Here is a 23,347-nt window from a genome sequence, read left to right as displayed (position 1 = left end):
AAATCTCTTCATCTAATTATGGAAAGAAGTAAATAACCAATCTGGCCATTTTCGTCTGACCTCTATTATCAACAAGTGTGTTTCAACTCACAGAACTGTTGCTCACTCAATGTTTTTTGTTTTTCACACCATTCTGTGTAAACTCTAGAGACTGCTGTCCCAGGAGATCAGCACTTTCTGTAATCCTCAAACCAGCCAATCTGGCACCAACAACCATGCCATGGTTATAGTCACAGAGATCTCACTTTTTCCCCATTCTGATGTTTGATGTGAACATTAACTGAAGCTCTAGGGTCTGTGAAGTTAGCAACCTATATAAATAAACTGTCACCAAAACTATACCATTCGTTTGTGCTGTGTTTGTGCTGATTTGTGCCGCAAAATGAACGTTTGTGCTGGTTTGGCGTTCAAGATATTGAACATTCTTTTTTTGGCTGTGTGACGTCACTCTCCACCCCATGTCGTCCAAATCGTATCAAATTGGTGCCGTTCGTTTGTGCTCGATTTGTGCCGGTTTGTGCCATTAAAACAAACCCTGTAATTACTTTCCTTCCCGAGATATAACAAGAAGAATTTTGGGAGTAGTGACGTCACTCTCCCCCCCATGTTGTTTAAATCACCCCAAACAGGTGGCGTTCATTTGCGCTCAAATTGTGCCAGTTTGTGCTGTTAAAAGAAACACGGTTACAAAGATTATTTCTTAAATATAACAAACAACTAACCTTCCTTCAGGTGCAGTTACGTCATTCTCTACCGCGATAGCATAGTTCTGCGATCAGTACTGTGTAATTCTCGAATCGTTCTCGCGGTACTTTGGTGTATACGCCGATCGGTCTGCACAGCGCCGCGTGAAGTCTAAACATAGCTAATGTCTAAAGATGGGAGCAAGTTATGTTGTTTCTTTCTATGGCACAAACCGGCACAATTCGAGCACAAACGAACGTCCCCGGATAGAAGCGATTTAGACGACGTGGGATGGAGAGTGACATCAGCGCACCCGAAAACGTTCTTCTTGTATCTCATGAAGGGAAGTTACATCATTTGTTTTAATGGCATAAACCAGAACAAATCGAACACAAACGAACAGCGCCAGTTTGGAGCGATTTGGAAGACATGGAGTAGAGATTGACGTAATGGCACCTGACGGAAGGTTAGTTCGTTCGTACAAACGTTCGTTTTTGCAGCACAAACGAATGGTATAGTTTTGGTGACAATTTATTTATATAGGGTGCCAACTTCACAGAGCCGAAGCTCTAGACCTGTATCTGCATAATTTTATGGTGCTGCCACATGACTGGCTAATTGGATAATTCGTACTCATGCACATACAGGCCACTATATTTTATATATTTTTTTTTATTTATATACTGATACGTCCCATGACGTAAATTGCATTGTGTATACTGGTGATTGTTTTCTCCCCTTTTTCTCTCTCTCCTCTCCCTCTCTCTTTTCACGCAGCGCTCCAAACCATCTGCAGCTGAGCCTAATTAGCGGGAGCGTGGTTCCTCTGTCAAGCAGGTATAACAGCCGATGTAACGCGGCGGAGAAGCAGAGCTCGGAGAGAGTCCCTTTTCTGCTATCCCAATCAACGTGTTGTGTAATTGCTGTTGAGCAAAAGTGTAATGGGTGAATCTGTTGTGTGAATACGAAGTGGTCATTTGATCTTTTTGTGAGTTAAACCGTAAAACCGTGTAGGGAAACGGGGGCCTATTCATTTGGGTTTTACCCCTTTCTGTTTTTCTCCTGTTTTTACATTAGTCAGGGAGAGAGGTAAGACAACTGTCTTTTATTTGCTTTTCTTTTGGTAGGTAATTTATATTGTTTAAACTCTTTAGATCTTGTTTTGTTTATTATTTTGGCATTGCCCTCTCCTGACGATTTGGTTGTTTTCTGTTTATCAATCTTTGTTCATGTTATTTAATTGGCTTTGCTAAGCCGGCAATAAGACCACTTCATTTGAGGATATTCCGTGTTTGGGCGCTGTTAATTAAAAGTGCTGTGGGTGTAAACTTGAGCTGGGATGGGAGAAAAGGAGATTTCTCCATGCTTGTTTTGCTGTAATTTTTCATTGGCTAATTTTTTTTAGAGCCACAGCTTTACTTTTTTTTTTTGTTACTTCTTCCCTAACCCCTAGACTAAGGAGAGAACGTAACAATATCAAATATTTTTTTTTGAGAGAGAAAGAAAATAATACTATCTGAAAATGAAAGTTCTCTTAAAAATGAGACAAGGTAGTTTCTTTCATTATTTCAATGGAAAATTTTAATCATTGTGTGTGTGACTAGCCACCATTTATATTGTGCAGTCATTGTTGCCTAATTCTTAGCTTTGTTCATATCTCATGGATGAATGACATGATCTAGGGTGAGGTACATACCTGACACCATTGACTTGTCAAGAACAGGTTTAAGGGAAAACAAGACAAGGCGCTGAAAGAAAAAACAATATTGAATGATGACATAATTATGTTCTGCCGTATTTCAAATGAATTTTGTCAAAGCTCTCCTCCCAGTAAAAAATTTTAAAAGGTTGGAACCTGGTAAGACTCGTATACACAACAGAGCAGATATACAATTGCAACTGACAACATGAGGACGATAACTGCTATAATGATCATTCTCTTCATAATGACAGTAAGCAACAGAATTTTATTATTATTATTATTTATCATTATTATTATTATTATTATTATTATTATTATTATTAATACATCATTTAAACATTTGTGAAATATTTACAAAATTTAAGAATGCGATTCCGATTAAACTACAAAACAACATACTACATGCATTGCTTTAGTGATGTTCTATTTTCTATGTACAGTTTAAAGTTAACACAATGACATCATTAAAAAAAATCTTTTAAATTAATTAAGTTATGCAATTAATTTTGCTCTCCTCTAAAGAAAATGTGACCACATTTAATGAACAATTTAACCACGCAGCCATCAGTTAGGTTTTTAGTGCACTTTAAGTAGGTTTAGTTCATAAATCTCTGTTATTTAACTAACGTGTACTTCGGCACGCACCATCTCCTTTTCGAACATGGACACCCTCCTGTAAACACTTTGCACTCCCAACTCAAATTCTGCCAAAGTAATATCAGCATTTTTGTGAGCCTTTCAAAGGACATTAACTAAGGCTATTCCTCAACATACTATTGTCTACGGCCCACCAGGCACTTTCATCCAGACCGCGAGGCAGTTTTTAAATGTATTAAATATCATTACATTTGAGTAACGATTTTGGTCCAAAATGATTAAGTTGATGTAGGAGAAATGCAGTGTGCTGTAGCCTGCAGTAAGGTATATTATGGTTTATTCAGTCATTATTAGAATGGACTCCGCAATATCTAAAAAGAACCGTCTACTCTGAATGTTGCGTGTTTAACAAAGAATGGACAGCAAAATATTTTTTCACCAGTATCAGACAGAAGGCGGTATGTTTGATATGCCAAGAAAGTCTTGCCGTTAATAAAGACTACAACCTTAGTCGTCATTTTTCAAGCAAGCATGCTAATTTTCCCATGGCTGGGAAAGGCAAAGATTATGCTTTCTTCTTCTGTTTTCAATACACATATTTTCATGGTGATGGATATGTAGTAATAGTTAGTAAATCACCTCAAGTGCATAGCTAGATAATTGTAAATATGGCTCACAGTGGATTTTAAATGAGAAGTGTTCCTTAATATGCCAAATGTTTCATAAATGAATAAGAAATGCTTCATTTGTCACACATATCTTATGCTGCCTTTCACTTGGGTTCAAAAAGTCGATGTGGCCCTCCAGTCAACAAGTTTGCCCATCCCTGGTCTATTCTATCAATTAACACCAATAACCTAGGCTCTGAAAGTAGAATAGGACAATTCTGGAAAAAATAAGGCTAACAGAAATTGTATCCACTATTAGATGATAATCGTACTGTACATTTCATTATTACATTTAATATATATTAGAGGTTGTGTAGACTAGTTGATTAGATCAATATGTGAACTAGTTGATGCTGTAGGAGATCTCAACTATTTTGGCTGGTGAAAAAAACAAAAACAAACAAAAACAAAAAAAAAAGCAAGTAAGAAAATGCATGCAGATGGTTTAAAAAGCCATCGAAATGTAATATGTAATAAGCCAACTCAATGCTGGAAAAAGTTCATTAAATAACACACTAGTTTATCTGTTTATTATTAGCCTTGAGCAGTATCCAACATACAAGTCTGTTGATTTAGAAACGATAATTTATTATAACAGGCACATTACCATAAACATATGGTTTGCAGCTGTACTACTGTCAGAGCTCATATTATAGGAACTTAATCAATATCTTCTGACCAATCAGATTCAAGAATTCCAGCAGCACTGTGGTATCATGGAAGATAAAATCTCAGCGACTCAGTGTCACTTCAATCGCTACAAAGGCTGTGTTTAATTAGAAACCTCACTTGATCATCATCAGATTTTTTGTAATGTAACAATTGTGAGATGTATAAACTGCCATGTAATTATTTCTGCAGCAGGGTGGGGCTCGGGAGATTGGCTCCTCAGTAAGCAAGATACGCCAAAAACGATCATGGGTAGTGGACATAATAACTATGAAACGAGGCCACCAAGGATTCCTTGGATTTGTATGTACAAACATATGTACATACACACATACACACACACACACACACACACACACATATATACATACATTTATATTTATATATATTAGTTTTTATATTTATTAATTTAATGTAGATTTATATTTGACCGCAAATAAATACACTTAAATCTGAGGCTTCATCAGTTGAACTGAATGGTACGAAACAACAACTGTGTGCGAATTACAGCTGTGACATCCTGGGACTGGGAAACTCCCATTAGGGCTGCAGGGTCCCATTTCTGTTCAGACATCTAAGTTCAAACACAATCAGCGGGTCCAAAAAATTTAACTGAAGCAAGAGACTTTGAAGGTCGAATTCTTCTGGCAGCCATCTGTAGGGTCACTCAAAAACCCCACAAATGGAAAATGAAACTGACGGCAGTTTTCGCTGCTTAGTCTTCTTGTTATTTATTATTATGAAACCATTTGGCTTTAAAAAAAGTGTCACATACGAAGTGTCACAAGTGTCTAACGACAGGCGATGCTATTCAGTACAACTGATGCAGAACCTGATATGCATGAAGAAACATATTTCACCACACAACTGCAGTGAAGCAATGATCTTGTCTTTCACAGCTGAAGTTTTACGTGAATACTGAAGAATGCGAAATCTATGGTCCTGGTATTAATGATAACCCAAAGGACCTTTTTGTTATAAACAAGTCAACCAAGGAAATAAGTGTAACTGGGAATGTGGACTATGGCGACAGAAAAAATTTCACGGTACCCATTTTATTTACTAGCACTGCAATCAAAATTACCATGTTTTCTCATGATTACCATGATTTTTTTGGCTAGATTTTATGTCATGACCCTAATCCTATGTAATTACAGTTCAGAAATAGAAAGAGATCCATAAAATGTTTGTGTGTTTAAAACACATTCCTTATCAAATTCCTTATGTGCAATGTAAATTAGTTCTTACTGTAACAGGGAATAATCAGATTAGCCACGTGATTGTCTATTAGTTTACATGATTAATTTTTATAATAATATTATTATTAATATTATTATAAAATATTACTTTATAATAATATTAATATACTAATAATATATAATAGTCTATTAAAATACTCATTTTCTGGAGCCTTAATCATATTAAATTAGAATTTTGTGCATCATTACACCTCTACTATTTTGGAAAAAAAAACTTGCTCTATCTGGTCTCCATGTGGACTCTAAGCAAAATCCCAACCATTCTACAATACAAATTATGGCTGAAATTATGTTTTACATTACTTGAATTATTACATTTACATATCAATTATGGTATCTTCTGTCTGCCTGCAGCTTGTATTTGAATGTGCTGCCCTGAAAGATGTGTACGAACGACTTGCAGTGGACATTCTGATAGAGGAGGTTTATGAGCCATATTTCAGTAAAGGCATTTATGTTATCAGCGTAGAAGAATCGATGTTGCAAGGTAAATCAGAAAAGACAAAAATCTGCACAACTGACCATAAAGTGATAATTTGATACATTGTGTAAAATATCACAAGCACTATTTGAGAACTTTGATGTGTTTTTGCTATTTCCCTCTTTTTCTGCTTTGATCTGGTGTTAATCTTCTCCTAAAGAGCCAAACATGGAGTTGCGAAAGCCTTTTTTTTTTTTTTTTTTTTTTTAAAATTCTAAAGGTAAAATAACTTTAATTCTTAGAACTCTCACTGGCCACTTTATCAGCTACGCCCACCACTGCCACCTGGTGGTTATTTTAAAAACAAGATTCACGTGTAAATTTGTGTGTGCCATGGCGGTCCCCGCGGTAGTAAGGGGCATTTTGGTTGCCGACCTACAGTATTAGTCTGTTTGCCAAGTATGAATCAAAGCAAATTTGATACATTTGGTCTGTTTGTTATTTGGCTTGGTTGCACTATTGCACATAATTAAACAAACCAGGAAAACGTGCATTGGCTGACAGACATGAACATATTTGTAAAACTCTTTTGTTCATTAGTCAAATATACGATGACAGAAAATGGTAAAATTGTCACTTTGCCAAGTGTGGGTAGAAATCACAAAAATCTCCCAAGCATGGATATCACGAAGCCGGTACTAAATAAAAGATAAGATAATTAGATAAATAAATAGCTTCAAACATTCTGTGAATCACATTTGGTGTTTACTTTCTCTTTTTGCTCAGTGCAAATATCTAGAAGTCATGGCATTTCTGCAACGTTATAGCGCTGCTTTGGCTTAGTTCGCACCTCGCAGCTCAGCTTAGCAGCTCACATTTGCCAAAAAAAAAAAAAAAAAAGTTGCAACCAAAAATATACTGCATGTTTGGTTCACTTCCTGCAGTCTGGTCAATACTGCAATCAAATTGTGCTAGAGTCCACTGACCACAAACATTTTGCTCAGACACACTTGGTTGGTTTCATTCAAATGGACAAAATACTGCTTATATGAAAACTCCCTAAATGTATATACAGTATGCACATACATTGTATACAATATATGTACATACACTGTATGCATTATATACATTGTATGTACAGTCAGGTCCATAAATATTGGGACAGTGACACAGTTTTGGTGATTTTGCCTCTGTACACCACCACAGTGGATTTGAAATGAAGCAGTCAAGATGTGACTGAAGCGTAGACTTTCAGCTTTAATTCAAGGGGTTTAACAAAAATATTGCATTAACCGTTTAGGAATTACAGCCATTTTTTTACAGAGTTCCTCCATTTTCACAGGCTCAAAAGTAATGGGACAAACTAATATAATCATAAATATTAGGATTATTTTTATTACTTGGAGGTAAACCCTTTGCAGTCAATGACTACCTGAAGTCTGGACCCCATGGACATCACCAAATGCTGAGTTTCCTCCCTTGAGATGATTTACCAGGTCTTTACTGCAGCCATCTTCAGTTGCTGCTTGTTTGTGGGTCATTCTGCCTTCAGATTTGTCTTCAGTAAGTGAAAAGCAGCTCAGTTGGGTTGAGGTCAGGTGACTGAATCGGCCATTTAAGAACATTTAATTTCCAAGCTCTTGGGCTGCTTTCACAGTATGTTTTGGGTTGTTATCCATCTGTACTGTGAAGCGCTGTCCTATCAGTTTTGCAGCATTTGACTGAATCTGAGCAGAAAGTATAGCTCTGTACACTTCAGAATTCATCCTGCTACTTCTATCAACAGTCACATTATCAATAAACCCCAGTGACCCAGTTCCATTGGCAGCCAAACATGCCCATGCCATAACACTGCCTCCACATGTTTGACGGATGATGTGGTATGCTTTGGATCATGAGCCCTTCCTTTCCTTCTCCATACTTTTCTCTTCCCATCATTCTGGTACAAGTTAATCTTGCATCAGAACTGGTCAGGCTTTTTTTAGAGGTTTTTTAGCAAAGTCTAATCTGGCCTTTGTGTTCTTGAGTGTTACCAGCAGTTTGCATCTTGAGGTAAACCGTCTGTATTTACATTTATGAAGGTGGCTCTTGATTGTAGACTTTGACAATGATACGCCTACCTCCTCCAGAGTGTTCCTGACTTGGCTAGATGTTGTGAAGGGGTTGTTCTTCAGTAAGAAAAGAATTCTGCAATCATCCACTTTAGTTGTTTTCTGTGGTCTCCCAGGCCTTTTGGTGTTGCTGAGCTTGCCAGTGCATTCCTTCTTTTTAAGAATGTACCAAATTGTTGATTTGGCCCTCCTAAAGTTTCTGCTATCTCTCTGACAGGTCTGTTTTGGTTTTTCAGCCTAATGATGTCCTACTTCACTTGCATCAACACCTCTTTGGACAGCATATTGAGAGTTCCCATGAACAGCTACCAAATGCAAATTCAACACTTGGAATCAGCTCCAGACCTTTTACCTCCTTAATTTATCATGATATAAGGAGGAAACAGGCCACAGCTGCCCATGAAACTGCTTATCAGTCAATTGTCCCATTACTTTTGAGCCTGTGAAAATGGAGGAACTCTGTAAAAAATGGCTGTAATTCCTAAACGGTTAATGCAATATTTTTGTTAAACTCCTTGAAATAAAGCTGAAAGTCTATGCTTCAGTCACATCTTGACTGCTTCATTTCAAATCCACTGTGGTGGTGTACAGAGGCAAAATTACCAAAACTGTGTCACTGTCCCAATATTTATGGACCTGACTGTACATACCCATTTATATATACAGTTCTTTTATGTTCTCTTCTGCTTGTGTTTCTGCAGGTACAAATTTGTTAACACTGCATGCACCCAATCGCACAATCCAAGAAATTTTAACTTTTGATGTTAAAGTTACCTCAAACCCCCATGATGTTATGTTTTTTATAAATGAGAAGCGGGAACTTTCATTCAGAGGATGTCTGGACTATGAGGTATGAGACATTGATCTTCTCCACATCTCTTTCCTTGGCTTCATGTGTTGTCGATGCTATGTGCAGCATTTCTGTTTGTATTTTGGCTTAATTACTATGCTAATAATTAATGTCTGGGTGTAAAAAGCAACAGTAATGTGTTTGAGAGAATTCATATTATATCGCTTTAATTTAGGAAAATAAGAAATACACTGTAGTGGTTGAAGCAAAGGATCAAAAGAACGTAAACCCACATTCCAGCACAGCTACAGTGATAATCAACGTTACTGACAAAAATGACCAAAGACCTGTAATTACAAGCAAAACAGTAAGTAAATATAAAATTTATGATGAAAGAAATATATTAATAAAATTAGTATGCTAAACTCACAATTTTCAATGTTATTACCAATAAAATTATTTTATATATTATGAACTTATATGTATTTGAACCAAGTATAAAGATACTTGCTCTAACAAGTGTTGTTCCTAGTTGGTATATCATCTTAATTCAATTGTACATACATACGCACATGCATTACACATACACTATATTACCAAAAGTATTCGGTCACCTGCCTTCACTCACATATGAACTTAAATGCCATCCCATTCCTAACCCATAGGGTTCAATATGATGTCGGTCCACCTTTTGCCGCTATTACAGCTTCAACGCTTCTGGGAAGGCTGTCCACAAGGTTGAGGAGTGTGTTTATAGGAATTTTTGACCATTCTTCCAAAAGCGCATTGGTGAGGTCACACACTGATGTTGGTCGAGAAGGCCTGGCTCTCAGTCTCCGCTCTAATTCATCCCAAAGGTGTTCTATCGGGTTCAGGTCAGGACTCTGTGCAGGCCAGTCAAGTTCATCCACACCAGACTCTGTCATCCATGTCTTTATGGACCTTGCTTTGTGCACTGGTGCACAGTCATGTTGGAAGAGGAAGGGGCCCGCTCCAAACTGTTCCCACAAGGTTGGGAGCATGGAATTGTCCAAAATGTTTTGGTATCCTGAAGCATTCAAAGTTCCTTTCACGGGAACTAAGGGGCCAAGCCAAACTCCTGAAAAACAACCCCACACCATAATTCCTCCTCCACCAAATTTCACACTCGGCACAATGCAGTCCGAAATGTATCGTTCTCCTGGCAACCTCCAAACCCAGACTCGTCCATCAGATTGCCAGATGGAAAAGCGTGATTCATCACTCCAGAGAACGCGTCTCCACTGCTCTAGAGTCCAGTGGCGGCGTGCTTTACACCACTGCATCCGACGCTTTGCATAGCACTTGGTGATGTGTGGCTTGGATGCAGCTGCTCGGCCATGGAAACCCATTCCATGAAGCTCTCTGCGTACTGTACTTGGGCTAATCAGAAGGTCACGTGATGTTTGGAGCTCTGTAGCAATTGACTGTGAAGAAAGTCGGCGACCTCTTTGCACTATGCGCTTCAGCATCCGCTGACCCCTCTCCGTCAGTTTACGTGGCCTACCACTTCGTGGCTGAGTTGCTGTTGTTCCCAAACTCTTCCATTTTGTTATGATAAAGCTGATAGTTGACTGTGGAATATTTAGGAGCGAGGAAATTTCACAACTGGATTTGTTGCACAGGTGGCATCCTATGACAGTTCCACGCTGGAATTCACTGAACTCCTGAGAGCGGCCCATTCTTTCACAAATGTTTGTAAAAACAGTCTGCATGCCTAAGTGCTTGATTTTATACACCTGTGGCCAGGCCAAGTGATTAGGACACCTGATTCTGATCATTTGGATGGGTGACCGAATACTTTTGGTAATATAGTGTATATATGTATACACACACATACATGCACATATATAAAGAATCACATGTACACATGCACAATGATATTCTTCTAGGATTACTAAGAGTTATGCTCAAAATAGATGCTAAACAATCAGTGGTCCTGTGTTTTGTTTTGTGCCCCCCATAATAAATGACAGGGCACTGGACGGGTAAAAGAAGGATCGATTGGAACTGAAGTTTACAGAATACAAGTACACGATAAAGACAGTCCAGGCTCTCCAGCCTGGAGGGCCAACTTCACACTTCGTGGTGAAAAAGCAGAGAACTTTAAAATTGAAGTAAACCCCAAAACTAATGATGGTATCTTATCTGTCATAAAGGTAAAATATTTCACTTAATATCTTCAATATTAAATGTCTAGACTGACACAAAGGAATGAATGATAATTATAATTATGATCTGATACACTGACACCATTAAAACCCATGTCAACTTACTTTTCTCCCTGGGGTTCCTAGTTAATACAGGCACTTGATTTACTGAACTGAAGTCTGACACCAATTACAAGTATTTCTTGTTTAATGTTTGTCCAGCTAACAGACACTTTTTTCAATATTACTTTGGCAAAACTGAAATTAAGTGAAATTCAAGCTATATTGTTCTACAGTACACACACAATCTCATATCAATTATACAGGTTTACTTAAAAGCAAGACAACTTTTATGCAAGTCTGCTGTCCACTTTCTGTGTTTGCTTTTTTCCTGCTCACCACCAAATCAGCTGACAGTTAGGAACAGAAAGGGCAATAAGTGTTTGGTACGTGTTATTAGTCAGTAATCAAATTTAAGTGCGACATGCATTCATACTGGGGTAACATAAGTGAATGTCTGGTCTGAAGTCCAGTCCATATTATGCTATACATAATAATAAACTGTCTATATATTTTTAGGTCTGAGCATCATCAAAGTATAAAATCGCCTTCAGACTTCTAGTACTGACATTAAAGAAAAATTTCAAACAACTTGTCAGCTCCAATAATAAAAAATCTACCATAGCCTACATTCTGAAAGAAAATATCTAATGGTGACACACAGCACATCTCACCTTGCCCTTTTTCATTATTAAAAGGCAAAATCCTATTCTTTTTGTAATAATAAAATCAAGAAAAAAGCACATTCCACTGTTTTAACTTTTATTCAACTCGGATCCAGACAGACAGACCTTGACTAATTGATCATCAGCATTATGCTGCTTCAGCAAGACACTAGCACCTAAATAAAATAAGTTTACATTACATATACGGCATTTGGCAGACGCCCTTATCCAGGGCGACTTACAATTATCTTATTTATACAACTGAGCAGTCGAGGGTTAAGGGCCTTGCTCAAGGGCCCAGCAGTGGTAGCCTGGTGGTGCTGGGATTTGAACTCTCAACCTTCCGATCAGGAGTCCAGCATCTTAACCACTAAGCTACCACTTCCCTTGGAAGTTGGTGGAACGCAAGAGCAACAGTAACAACAAACATTTTTCACATCCTGTACTTTCCCCTTCATTGAATTGCCTTTTCCACCAGGCAAAATGTTCTGACCACTGCTTTAAACAAGACCGCAGATAAGCGTAGTTTTCAGGTGTCTCCTGTATCACCGTATCAAGGGGTCAAAAATCATGAATGCTACAGATATTGGCACTTCGGCCACCAACAGCAACTGGCTGTGATACACAAAAAAAAGAAAGTCTTGTGGACCAGTCTTGTGGTACAAGATCTTCCTTGTTCTGAAGACTCTTGTAAGTCTTCAGTCATTTTCAGATCTTCCACTAGCATAATGTCTTCTCTTGCAATCTTTTATTTAGCCACTAGACTATGAAGAGACCCAGAAGCTGAACCTAACGGCTGAAGTGGAGAATGACGAGCCATTCTTTTCCTGTTCAGTTCGGAAAATGCACTATGATGGAAAAGAGTGGGAAGTTGATTATTCGAGAAATGGCTCCAGCGCTTCAATGTTTTCCTTCCTCATCATCATAGATGATGTTAATGAACCGCCAGTGTTCACAGACATTATTAAATTTATCACTGTCATGGAAAACACACCACCTGGACACAGTCTGTGGACATTCACTGTAAGGGATCAGGACCAGAATCCACCAAACACTCACCGGTAAGATTTACAAATTTTACAATAGTACAATTTTTCACCTCAAATTGCCTGAATTGCTTGTCACTAAATGGTATTCCTAACCCGACTTCACTGCTGGTTTCCATGTTTTCTCGGGTAGCTAGCATCAGACATCTTCACAAGCGTGATCTTTTTGTGAAGATTCAAGTACTGCATGATGAATGTGAATACTTCTGTAAATGTAAAATTTGGCCTTTTTTTTATTCATTTACGAACATGTTTATGCTTTTTTCTTTATGGCGTATTTTTACAGAGTAACAAGAAAAAAATGTATTGAATCCATTTTAGAGTTGTAGTAAAACAAAGAAGAAAAGGTAAAGAAGTCTGAATCTTTTCTAATTTAACTGTATTTTGAAGAATACACTATACTTTTGGCTAATATAATTTCTTATTAGTATTTGAAAAAGACTGAATAGGCCATGCCCACAAGCAACAAGATGCTAAAATGCCTATAAGAGACAATTTGCTAGAGCTATATCAGCAACTTTTCAAATTCTAGCGTGAACACAAGGTTAGCAGGGTTGCTCTTTGAGGCAAAATAACCTATTTAAAATTTTTTATTCAAACTAGAATAAACATGAAAAACATTTTTTTTTTAAAAATCAGCATCCTATATATCTACCTTAGCATTTAAAGATGATGTAAGGTAGATATACTGTACATGTGTACAATGATGTTTTTCAAAAAATTTTGTAAAGGTTAAATTTAACATGGAAGTTAATGCACATCTTTAAAAAAAAATTAAAAATAAACTAAAGGCTTCGGTGAAAAAAAAAAAAAAAAGTTGTCAGTGAAACTCACACCTGAGTCATGATATTTTTGATCTGACAATTACAAGAGTAAAGTTTATAAATCTGATATGTACACAATGGACCAGAACATTCTGTGAAAATTAGCCGAACACGAGTTAAACTATTATCAACATAGACCCACTTCTCTAGACAGACACGCCCTCGGATGTGTTAACTTACCGTGCCATGTGTCAGATGTGTTAACTTACCGTGGTTAACTTACCGTATAGTGTGGTGGGTGTGTCAGCTTGCTTTAGTTAACTTGCTGTATCTTGTGGCAGATGTGTAAACTTACCGTAGTATTTAGTAACAGCAGCTAGGATGACATCTAGTGTTTGTAAACCCAGCAACTAGCAACTCAGAGTGTACATTTACAATGTCTCACATTATGAAGCAAATAAACATAAGTACAAATCTAGCAGGAATCTGTGCACTTTCCTATACATGGCTGTGTTTTTGTGCATTCTTGAGAGTGTTGAAATCTGTATTAATTTTGCTTAATCTGAAATTTATATTTTTATGGAAATTATATTTAGGGCAGATCATCAGGAAACAAATCCGATTTCTATCACGTCACATTATTTACTTTTGTTTTGTTTATAAAAATCATGTATACTTCATTGTGCTATATGTATATCTGTCTCCCTCTTTCTTCAGGTTCATTAAGGGAAAAGATATAGATAACTGGGTAACAATAGACTCGAGGACAGGCAAAGTTTCCACAGCCAAAGTTTTGGACAGAGAATCGCTGTTTGTTAAGAACAGCACTTACACAGTCATCTTGCTTGCCGTTGATGATGGTAAGCTATTCAACAGTGCTAATGTTTACGGTGAAGACATTATATGGATCTAGTAGTGAATGAGTACGCAGGAAGTGTTCACTTCAAACGTTTGCACTATAATATCACTCAACACGATTCCAGATTAAACCAATAACAGTTCTAGCAAGTGAGCATGATATTGTTGATATGAGTATAAACTGAATTATAATGAATAAATAAAATTAAAGTAACAACATATAATTAAGGCTATAAGTGCTAAATGTGCACGTGCCCTATGGTATGCTGAGAAAACACTAAAATGTGCAAGACAAGTGTTAGTCAAGATTGAGGTTGGGGCACCTGTGCCCTAAAACATTAATTTGATTTGTCAGTTTTTAACTGTAAGACTGTTAGAGCTACAATACAACTTTAAAAGTGAACTATATTTACTATGTTTTTAAGTTTGTAGTAAAACATTCAGCTTTGTTCTTCTGTTCTTTCTATCTGTCTAACTGAGTGACGGCTCCAGCTACAAAGTAACCACTCACTTCTGCCATTAATATTAACTTTTCATTTTACTTAATTTTACACAACAGACTGCTCACAAACGGTTCATTTATGGTGAAATATCACACACGTAGAAGACATCAATGTTTCTTTCATTTACCTGACCTACAGGTACACCTCCGCAGACAGGTACAGGAACGCTGATCATCCAGCTGTTAGATGAGAATGATAACGCTCCAGTCTTGAAGGACAACGAGGTGACTATTTGTTTACCGCAATCTATGACCAACATCACCGCCGTAGATCCGGACCTTCCACCTTTCACCAAGCCCTTCATCTACGAGATCCTAGAGAACAAGAGAAAATGGAGGCTTGAACCACCCCATGGTAAATCAAAAGACTTAGACAAATGTACCAAACTGCAAACGTGCTAAACACAGAAACAAATATAACACAGTACATTTTCAGTATATTCCTTTCACTTGATTAATGTCCATCATAAGCCCTATTTGGAGGGGATTAAATTTACATGGGGTCCTGGCGTTAGTTTCTATTTTACACGTGCTCTTCTGTGAATTTATTTCCATTCAGTTCGGCCTGTTTTTCACCAAACTCAGCGCTCATCTGATAATTTTAGTCCCATCCTGACTAAACGTGTTTGTGTTTTCAAATGGATTTCAAAATAAAATAAGAGCCAGCATTTCTCCTCTCCTCTCTACAATGCCTCTTCGACCGCTTGGACAGCATGCTGTGAATGGAGCGTGATCAGGTGACCACGTGACGCAAATATTTCGGTTCGCAGAAAATACAACCCGCTTAGAGGTCCGTTACCCGACCCGAGCCTGAAGGGTCCCGAAAAACTCACAGGTTTCAGGTCGTGTTTGGGTTAATTTTTCATGAACAGCTTCGGGTTGGGGTTTATTACTAAATAAAAATATATATTTTAAATATTAACGCAACTTGTTTCATGCACGTGCTCCCGCACGAGCTTTCCGTCACAACACGGCAGACAGCATACACACCTCGTGAGTGAATTTATCTAGTTAGCTAGTTGTGTACAATGAGTGAGATAAGAAAAGGGAGAACTTATTGCAGTGCCAAATGATGCAGGGAAAGAGGCACTGTGGAAGAATTACGACCTTCCTGTTACAACCAATAAAGAGCTCAGCAGTTACGTGCAGTGTAAGTCTTGTAAAGCTGTTTTTTTTTTCCTTTTTGCAAAGCAAAGTTTCATAACTGGTAAATGCATGATTTTTCTCTTTTGCTCTCATGTGCTGAGGGGCCAAACTGTGTTTGTTTACATGTGTTCGTTTTCGGACTGTTACATGCAATCCTGAAATACAGCATGTTGCAAAAAAGTTATTTGTTGTGACAAATTGATTTCGCGTTCAGGTCCGGTTTGGTCTTAAAATTTAACCCTGTAGGGTCGGGTCGGATCGGGTCGAAGGATATCGGGTACGGGGTCGGGTTCGGGCTTCAGTTTAAAGTCCGTGCAGACCTCTAAACCTGCTAGGAACTCACTCCTCCTGTGGTAATTTTATTGCTGTCCTGATGCAATAGTTTTATCACGAAGGATACATTTAAAACAATTATCACTGAAGTCCCCCGATAAACTAATCCCAACCGAATAGGGCTTATAGCGTGGGCTGGCCATGGTTCCACATTTTTCACAGTTAAATAAATTTTAAAAAAATAAATGGTACTATCTGATTCACGACGTAAGGCATTTAAATAAAAATAAATAAATAAATAAATAAATAAAAACTCCTTCTCTGCCGTCCATAAAAGGCGCGAGACGACCTCCATCCATACAAGCTAATCATGCTAAAGTGCTAAAGCTAGCTAACTACTAATTAATTGAGTAAAATATTAAAGACTTTGTTGATTTCTTCTGATTGTGAGAGAATAAAAGTTGGAGACTGAAATATTTATTTTGCCTTAGCACTTCACTTTTCTGTCGCAAATTAACAGCAGCTAGCTCACACAGCTAGCCAACTAAATCTGATTTCTGAGAGGATTTTTATGACAGAATGCGTACATGGTCGATTTAAGTAAGTTATAGTAAAAATAACCACTTAATTATTTGCTTTATGGAACACTGCATGTTTTTTTCTAAGTGTTGGGTCGCTGTGAACTATTTCATTAGGTTTTTTTTTGTCAGCCTTTTAGCCAACTCTGCTGTAAAACTAGCTATAGGTTATCTGTTAAAATATAGTCTCATATACAAATAATTAAAGTTACATTTGTTTCAGAAACAATATGAGACATTAACAGACTAAAATTAATCGCTGTAATCATTCAAAATACCTTCTTTTTTTTAACCACAGCCATCTTCATTAATGTTTCCCCAACAAGGAAACCTGTCTGTGTCGTTTCCAAATGAATCGGTTCCTTAAATCAACTCTTTGAATCGGATCTTTAAGTCGGTTCTTTAATGGGAACGCTGGGAGTCGACTCGTAGAGCTGAAGAGTCATTTTAATATACATCGTAATTTATCTTTAAAATTCCTTTTGAAAGTGTATTAAATAAAAAGTACAATTGGCAAACATTTATACTCGAGTATAAAAACGCAAAATGAATCAGTTAAAATGAATAAATAGCTCCACAACTGTTGCCTTGGCTCTCCAGAGCTGGTTATAGAAGTTTCTAGACACAGTCATTAGGGTGGTGAAGAAGCTGTGATTGTACTTTCATGTGATTAACCCATTATTTTTCTTTCTTTATCTTTTTATACAGGAGAAACTGTAAATCTGGTTAAAGACAGCAGTGTGTACTCTGGGAGCTATGAGCTCATTCTGAATATAAGTGACTCTGGAGGGCTTTCCTCAAGACAAAAGCTGTCAGTAACTGTACGTAACTGCTCAGCTCATAGCAGGTCAGATACGATAAGGACCAGAGTCCCTGGCATCTTCATCACCTTTATATGCCTTCTCTTGATGCTGTGTAAGCAAAGCTTTTTTTGTTATCCACTTAATTTTAAAACATCTGGCCTTGTATTTAATTTCATTTTGTATGTGTGTGATTTAAATCAAAAGGTGTCCTGCTCATGGTGCTCAAGTGTTCATGGTGCTCATACACGGCAGAGAAAAAACCTTTTCCTGAATTTGAAGAATCAAAATCTGTTGTGTTTCGTTATAATGATGAAGGACCAGGAAGTGATGTTGAGGTACCATGCCATATTTTTTTAAAATGACAAATAAATGACATATTAGAGAGACAATTTTATTTCTCTTATAGATCATGACCAAGTTTTCATTCCATCAGTTATCAAAAAGTAATACTCTGACTTACCTCATACTTACTATTCAAAATACAGTGTTTCAAATGATACAAATTATTATTCTGTCCACATATTTCCTTCATGAATCAGTGAACCGGGAGCACACACTTATGACAGAGCGTGTTAAATTGTTGTGGCAGCTATCATTTCTACTTCTTTAAACCCTTTTTTAGTGAAGAATGAAACCTTGTTTGAGATCATTGATATTGTGCATATAACAAAAGAAAGAAAAAAGAAAGGGAAAAACTGTAAAATGAAAAAGAGATTAAAAAAAACAGACTAACAAACAAATATACAGTATATATATATATGTGTGCGTCTGTGTGTGTGTGTGTGTTTATATATATATATATATATATATATATATATATATATATATATATATATATATGTAAAATGTAGGTTCTGAAAGGAAGTACTAAATGAAAAAAAAAGATCTTTAAACAAAATAATAACAATTTATATTTATTAGACAAAAGATTAATTTATGATCATGAAAATAATAGTGAAGATCTAAATAAATGGAATTGATGATACTTTGCAAGAAGATGAACAGGTTGATGTTTGTTTCTGCAGATGGAATTACAAAAGAAGTTCACACTCCCTCCATATAATAAACTGGATATTATTGCAAAGGTATGCTGCCTTGTTTTACTATTTTAGAAACCATAAAGTTTATGACACAATATTCTAAGAAACCTTACTTGTGTGTGAGAGAAATAATTGTAAGAAAACCAATAATAACGTGCTATTAGATGAACTGACCAGTGTTTGTTTCTACAGAAAAAAAAGATGAAAGAACATAACAGGCATGACTGGAAAATTCTTCAAAAGGTACACTTCTTCTTTTTTTTTTTTTTTAAGAAAATCACATCAAACAACATCCTATTATACTTCATGTGTAAGTGAGAGAGGAATTTACCTTTTTCCCTGTATTGACTGGGAGACAGAGACAACAGGATGCACCGTCAAACTTTTCCTGAAAATATCATAAAGTCCATGGTAGGGATTTGGAAACATCAGAGCATGTCTTGGGAAGAAGGAAAATAAAGAAGTATAGGATATGAGGAAGCTAGAAACTTAGAATCTTGGAAATAAGGAAAAAGAGGAATCTGGGTAATCTGCCAGATAGAAAACAAGGAAGCTATAAAACTAGCTGGGGAAGGTAGAAAGCAAGCAAAGCAAAGAAACAATGCTAGTGAAGGGAATCTTGGAAACAAAGGACCACGGAAATGCAGTTGTAACACATAGGTAAGATGCAACAGGTTAGGGAACTAAAGAACTGAAGCAAAACAAGGTAGGGAAGCTAACAAAGAGGAAGAGGGAAGGTAAGAAAACAAAGCTAGAATCTAGGAAACAAAGAAAACAAAAGAAAAAAAAGAAGCAAACGAAAGATAAATTGTACTGGAGAGATTTCCCATAGATTTGTAGAACATTTTCCATTAATCAAGTTCCTAAAAAAGTAATCATGTAAAAATCATGTACACTCACTGTCCAGTTTATTAGGGACACCTGTATACCTGCACAATCATCCAATCCCGTGGAAGCAGCGCAATGTGAAAAAACACGCAGACACAGGTCAAGCGCTAGCACCAAGAGCTATCAAAAAAAGGTGACTTTGTCAAGTTTGTCAAGACCAGCTGTCAAGTTTTGATGAGCGTGTACCCATGATAGACTCAGACTCTTGTTCTTGGCTGACAGGAGTGGAACAGGAGTTCAGGGTTCCTTCTTGGCAGGTCGAACTAATCTGGCCATTTTCCTCTGACCTTTCTTATCAACAAGGTGTTTCCACCCACAGAACTGTCACTCACTCGGTGTTTTTGTTTGTTTGTTTGTTTGTTTTTCGCACCATTCTGTGTAAATCATAGAGACTGTTTGTTAAATTCCCAGGAGATCAGGAGTTTCTGAAATACTCAGACCAGCCCATCTGGTACCATTTACATTACATTTACATTTACGGCATTTGGGAGACGCCCTTATCCAGAGCGACTTACAGAAGTGCTTTGAAGTCTATCAAAAATACATTCTGATACCAACATCCATGCCAGGATCAAAGTCACAAAGGTCACACCGTTTCTTCATTCTGATGTTTTATGTGAACATTACCTGAAGCTCTTGACCTGTATCTGCATGATTTTTCTTTTGCACTGCTTCCACATAGTTGGCTAATTAGATACCTGCATGAATGTGCAGGTCTACAGGTGTTCCTAATAAAATGGACAGTGAGTGTATATTGTGTTTATACCACAGTGTGGTTGAATTCTTGAAGGTGTGGATTAATTTTATATAACCCCATGGTTCTGACACTAGTCCTGGCTGTAACATAAACACTTGTTTTTAACGTCATTGTTTCTATGGTAACAGGTCTTACACAGGGTAAAAAAGTCATTTTGGTGAGGAGGTCCCCGATTCATATCTTGCTTAGGGTCCCCCTAAACTAACACTTATTGTCAATGTACTAATGAGAGTAGTTGTTTCCATGCAGTTGAAGCTGATACATCATTTGTGCTCAAATCACTGCTCGTTTTTCTGTAGTATGTCATAAATCAGACAGATCTGTTCACGTGTCATTCTGTCTGCTCAAATCTACACAAATTTCTATGCAATTTTCATGATTAAGGGCCAATGTGTATTTAGAAAGATATAAATTTCCCCCTAATTTCATTTACCTTTCCTTATGTTGCTCTTAGCAGGACTGGAACAAGACATGCACAGTTAGTGATGTCTCACAGTTTCAGATGTGGAAAATGTTGAACACTGTGATTGAGGAGGTAATTATGCCTCACATTACACATCAACACCATTTAATTATAAAATCATGATGTCAGATTTAAGGCTTAAGGCTTAACTGTGAATTGGAGAGGGTGGGTATTACCATCACCAAGTACGGTGTTCTTGTGATCTTTTTCCTCCCAGTTTCAACATAGTTTCTTCTTGGATTCAAACTCATAAAACCAGCTGGTCACTTGTAGCTTACAAGTAGCCTACAATAAACAACCTTAATTTTGTCAGACATGTCAGAAATTGGTCATGACCTCGAACAATGGGGCATCGTTGACCCGAATCACATGCTATTTAGGCAAAATTCTGAAAATTGTCTGCAATAGCAAAATCATGTATAAACAGTGCCAAAATAATAAAGGCTAATCTATTATACTTTAGGAAGCTAAGAACCCATAATGATTGAAATAACACTTTTTTTCTAAGATTGTATGAAATAATCACAATTAAAGGATTCTAAACAGATTCCCATTGGATCAACCATTTGATTTTAGTTGCAATAATTAAGAATATTAGTGTTAATAAATCACTGATGACTTTATTAACTGTGAATTGTTGGTTTGATTTCAGAAACTGCTCAGACTTCATGAAGAGGAGAAGGAGCTGTGTGATTATAAACCACACCAATATGATAATGAGGGTGAGCCTGAGGACCTGGCTCAGTTGGACAGCATTTCTATGGCAGACAGTTACTTCAGTTTAGGGGATCTCCAAAATCTGGTCTCCAAATTCCAAAGACTGGCAGCAAAGTGCAGGCCAGACTACATCCAGGAGAGCACCATGAGCCAAGCATCATTATCATCTCAGCAATAGTGTCATTTTATTATAGCCTCTGTATCACATTTCACACACATCCACACACATCCACACACATATACATATACATACATATATATATATATATATATATATATATATATATATATATATATATATATATATATATATATACACATATATATATATATATATATATACATATATACATATAAGTACATACTCTTATGATGGAAAATATCACAGAAATCTAATCTAATCAAAAACATAATTGATTAAACAATTGTTGCCATAAAGTCAATTGTAATAAAGCCAAAAAGTTTAGCAAGCACATGACATGTCAGGCAACTAAAATAAAAAAAAAAAAAATTGACAATGAAATCATTTAAATGTAGTTGTTAGTTTATTATTATTATTATTAATAGTAGTAGTATTTCTAAAATTTATTTATTTTAATTCACCTTTACCTTGCCAATAATGTAAATATGATGAAAAGTACTAGCACTTACAACCTATAGAGAACAGCACACACACACACACACACACACACACACACACACACACACACACACACAGTACACTAAGTATAAAGAAAACCACAATGCGACACAATCACCTGCCAGTGCACAGGTATCTTTAAAGAATCCAGAATGTGAAAATTTACATTTCCTAAATTACAAAGGGATTTCTTTCTGCATGTAAATTTGTTTACATATTCCAAAAACGAATAACTTGTATTAATCTTTAGAATCCTCAGTGCTATCCAAGATTTATTGTATAATAAAATTCTGACTTGTTTTTTTTTTTTTTTAATGTTCAGCAACTTGGTCTGTTTTCACTTTGGTTAATGGATTCCTGCATTACCAATAATGCTGTGCTGATAGTGGTTCAGTAGGACTTCGCCCTTTGCCTCATCTCTAACTTGTATGTGCGTTGCAGCAGCGCTTTAGTTCTTTCAGCTCCATTGCACTCGTCATATCGTAGGTCACAAAGTAGCTGAGCCAACTCTCTGCCATAACTCAGAGTAACACTGTCATATAGCTGCATTGCATTCTGGGACTCTGATTCCAGAGTTTGCTCCAATTTTCCCCCTATTTCTAGGCTGGTTTTTTCATTAATATTATAACTGATATTGAATATTACTTGAAAATAGTGAGTGGAAAAAAAGAAGCTCTTGCTCTTTTGTTTTTAGGAGAAAACAACTGACTACACATTTCACTATACACATATTTAACATTTTATATGTTTCAGGGTGGAGCTTTCCTTAATTTTCACTTATTTTTTCTGAATAAATGTTCTAATTTCTCACTTTAAATGTAGAGGTGCACATTTATGGCAAATCTGATAGTGGTGCTATAGTGGTGAAGGATTTGATCAGCCTGACCAAAGTTTGTACAGAGCAATTATGTGTATTTACTTTTTTTTTTTTGTTGCTGTTTGTGTTTAATTTCTATGTCACTGTAATGCTTTGGCAATGCTGTAACTGCTGTAATGGTCATGCCAATAAAGCACATGTAATCAAATCAAATTGAATTTAAATTGTCCTGGAAGTACAATTTGTCTTAGACATACAGCT

The 23,347-nt window shown here is 36.7% G+C and overlaps 1 protein-coding gene and 1 long non-coding RNA gene across 4 annotated transcripts in view; one reads left to right on the top strand and one right to left on the bottom strand.

Annotated features, from left to right (window-relative positions):
• Nucleotides 1-17,660, bottom strand: part of LOC117599287 (uncharacterized) — a 59,728-nt gene extending 42,068 nt beyond the window's left edge. The window contains exons 1-3 of one of the 2 annotated variants that reach the window (XR_004579747.2): nucleotides 17,240-17,660; nucleotides 15,093-15,303; nucleotides 2,381-2,432 (exon numbers count right to left, since the gene is read on the bottom strand). This is a non-coding gene — a long non-coding RNA (uncharacterized LOC117599287). The remainder of the gene's footprint in view (nucleotides 1-2,380; nucleotides 2,433-15,092; nucleotides 15,304-17,239) is intronic. The other variant, XR_008304089.1, reaches the window with a different exon arrangement.
• On the top strand, nucleotides 1,471-23,304 carry LOC113545563 (cadherin-13). Of its 2 annotated transcripts, none has more exons than XM_034312103.2 (16): nucleotides 1,471-2,636; nucleotides 4,513-4,623; nucleotides 5,220-5,366; nucleotides 5,934-6,066; nucleotides 8,813-8,961; nucleotides 9,137-9,268; nucleotides 10,896-11,078; nucleotides 12,551-12,855; nucleotides 14,322-14,464; nucleotides 15,104-15,319; nucleotides 17,670-17,876; nucleotides 17,969-18,099; nucleotides 18,790-18,849; nucleotides 18,997-19,047; nucleotides 20,907-20,984; nucleotides 21,565-23,304. In XM_034312103.2, exons 1-16 carry the CDS (start codon nucleotides 2,592-2,594, stop codon nucleotides 21,805-21,807), a joined length of 2,334 nt encoding a protein of 777 aa, XP_034167994.2. In that variant the 5' UTR covers nucleotides 1,471-2,591; the 3' UTR covers nucleotides 21,808-23,304. The 2 variants fall into 2 exon arrangements, with proteins under 2 accessions (XP_034167994.2, XP_034167993.2); XM_034312102.2 differs by having other exon boundaries at nucleotides 20,904-20,984.
• Nucleotides 23,305-23,347: the final 43 nt, after the last annotated feature.

The sequence above is a fragment of the Pangasianodon hypophthalmus genome, chromosome 16 (genome assembly GCF_027358585.1).
Source record: "Pangasianodon hypophthalmus isolate fPanHyp1 chromosome 16, fPanHyp1.pri, whole genome shotgun sequence".
Taxonomy (NCBI): Eukaryota; Metazoa; Chordata; class Actinopteri; order Siluriformes; family Pangasiidae; genus Pangasianodon; species Pangasianodon hypophthalmus.
Note: the sequence above shows the minus strand (reverse complement) of the source record. Positions and strands in the feature narration are given on the sequence as shown.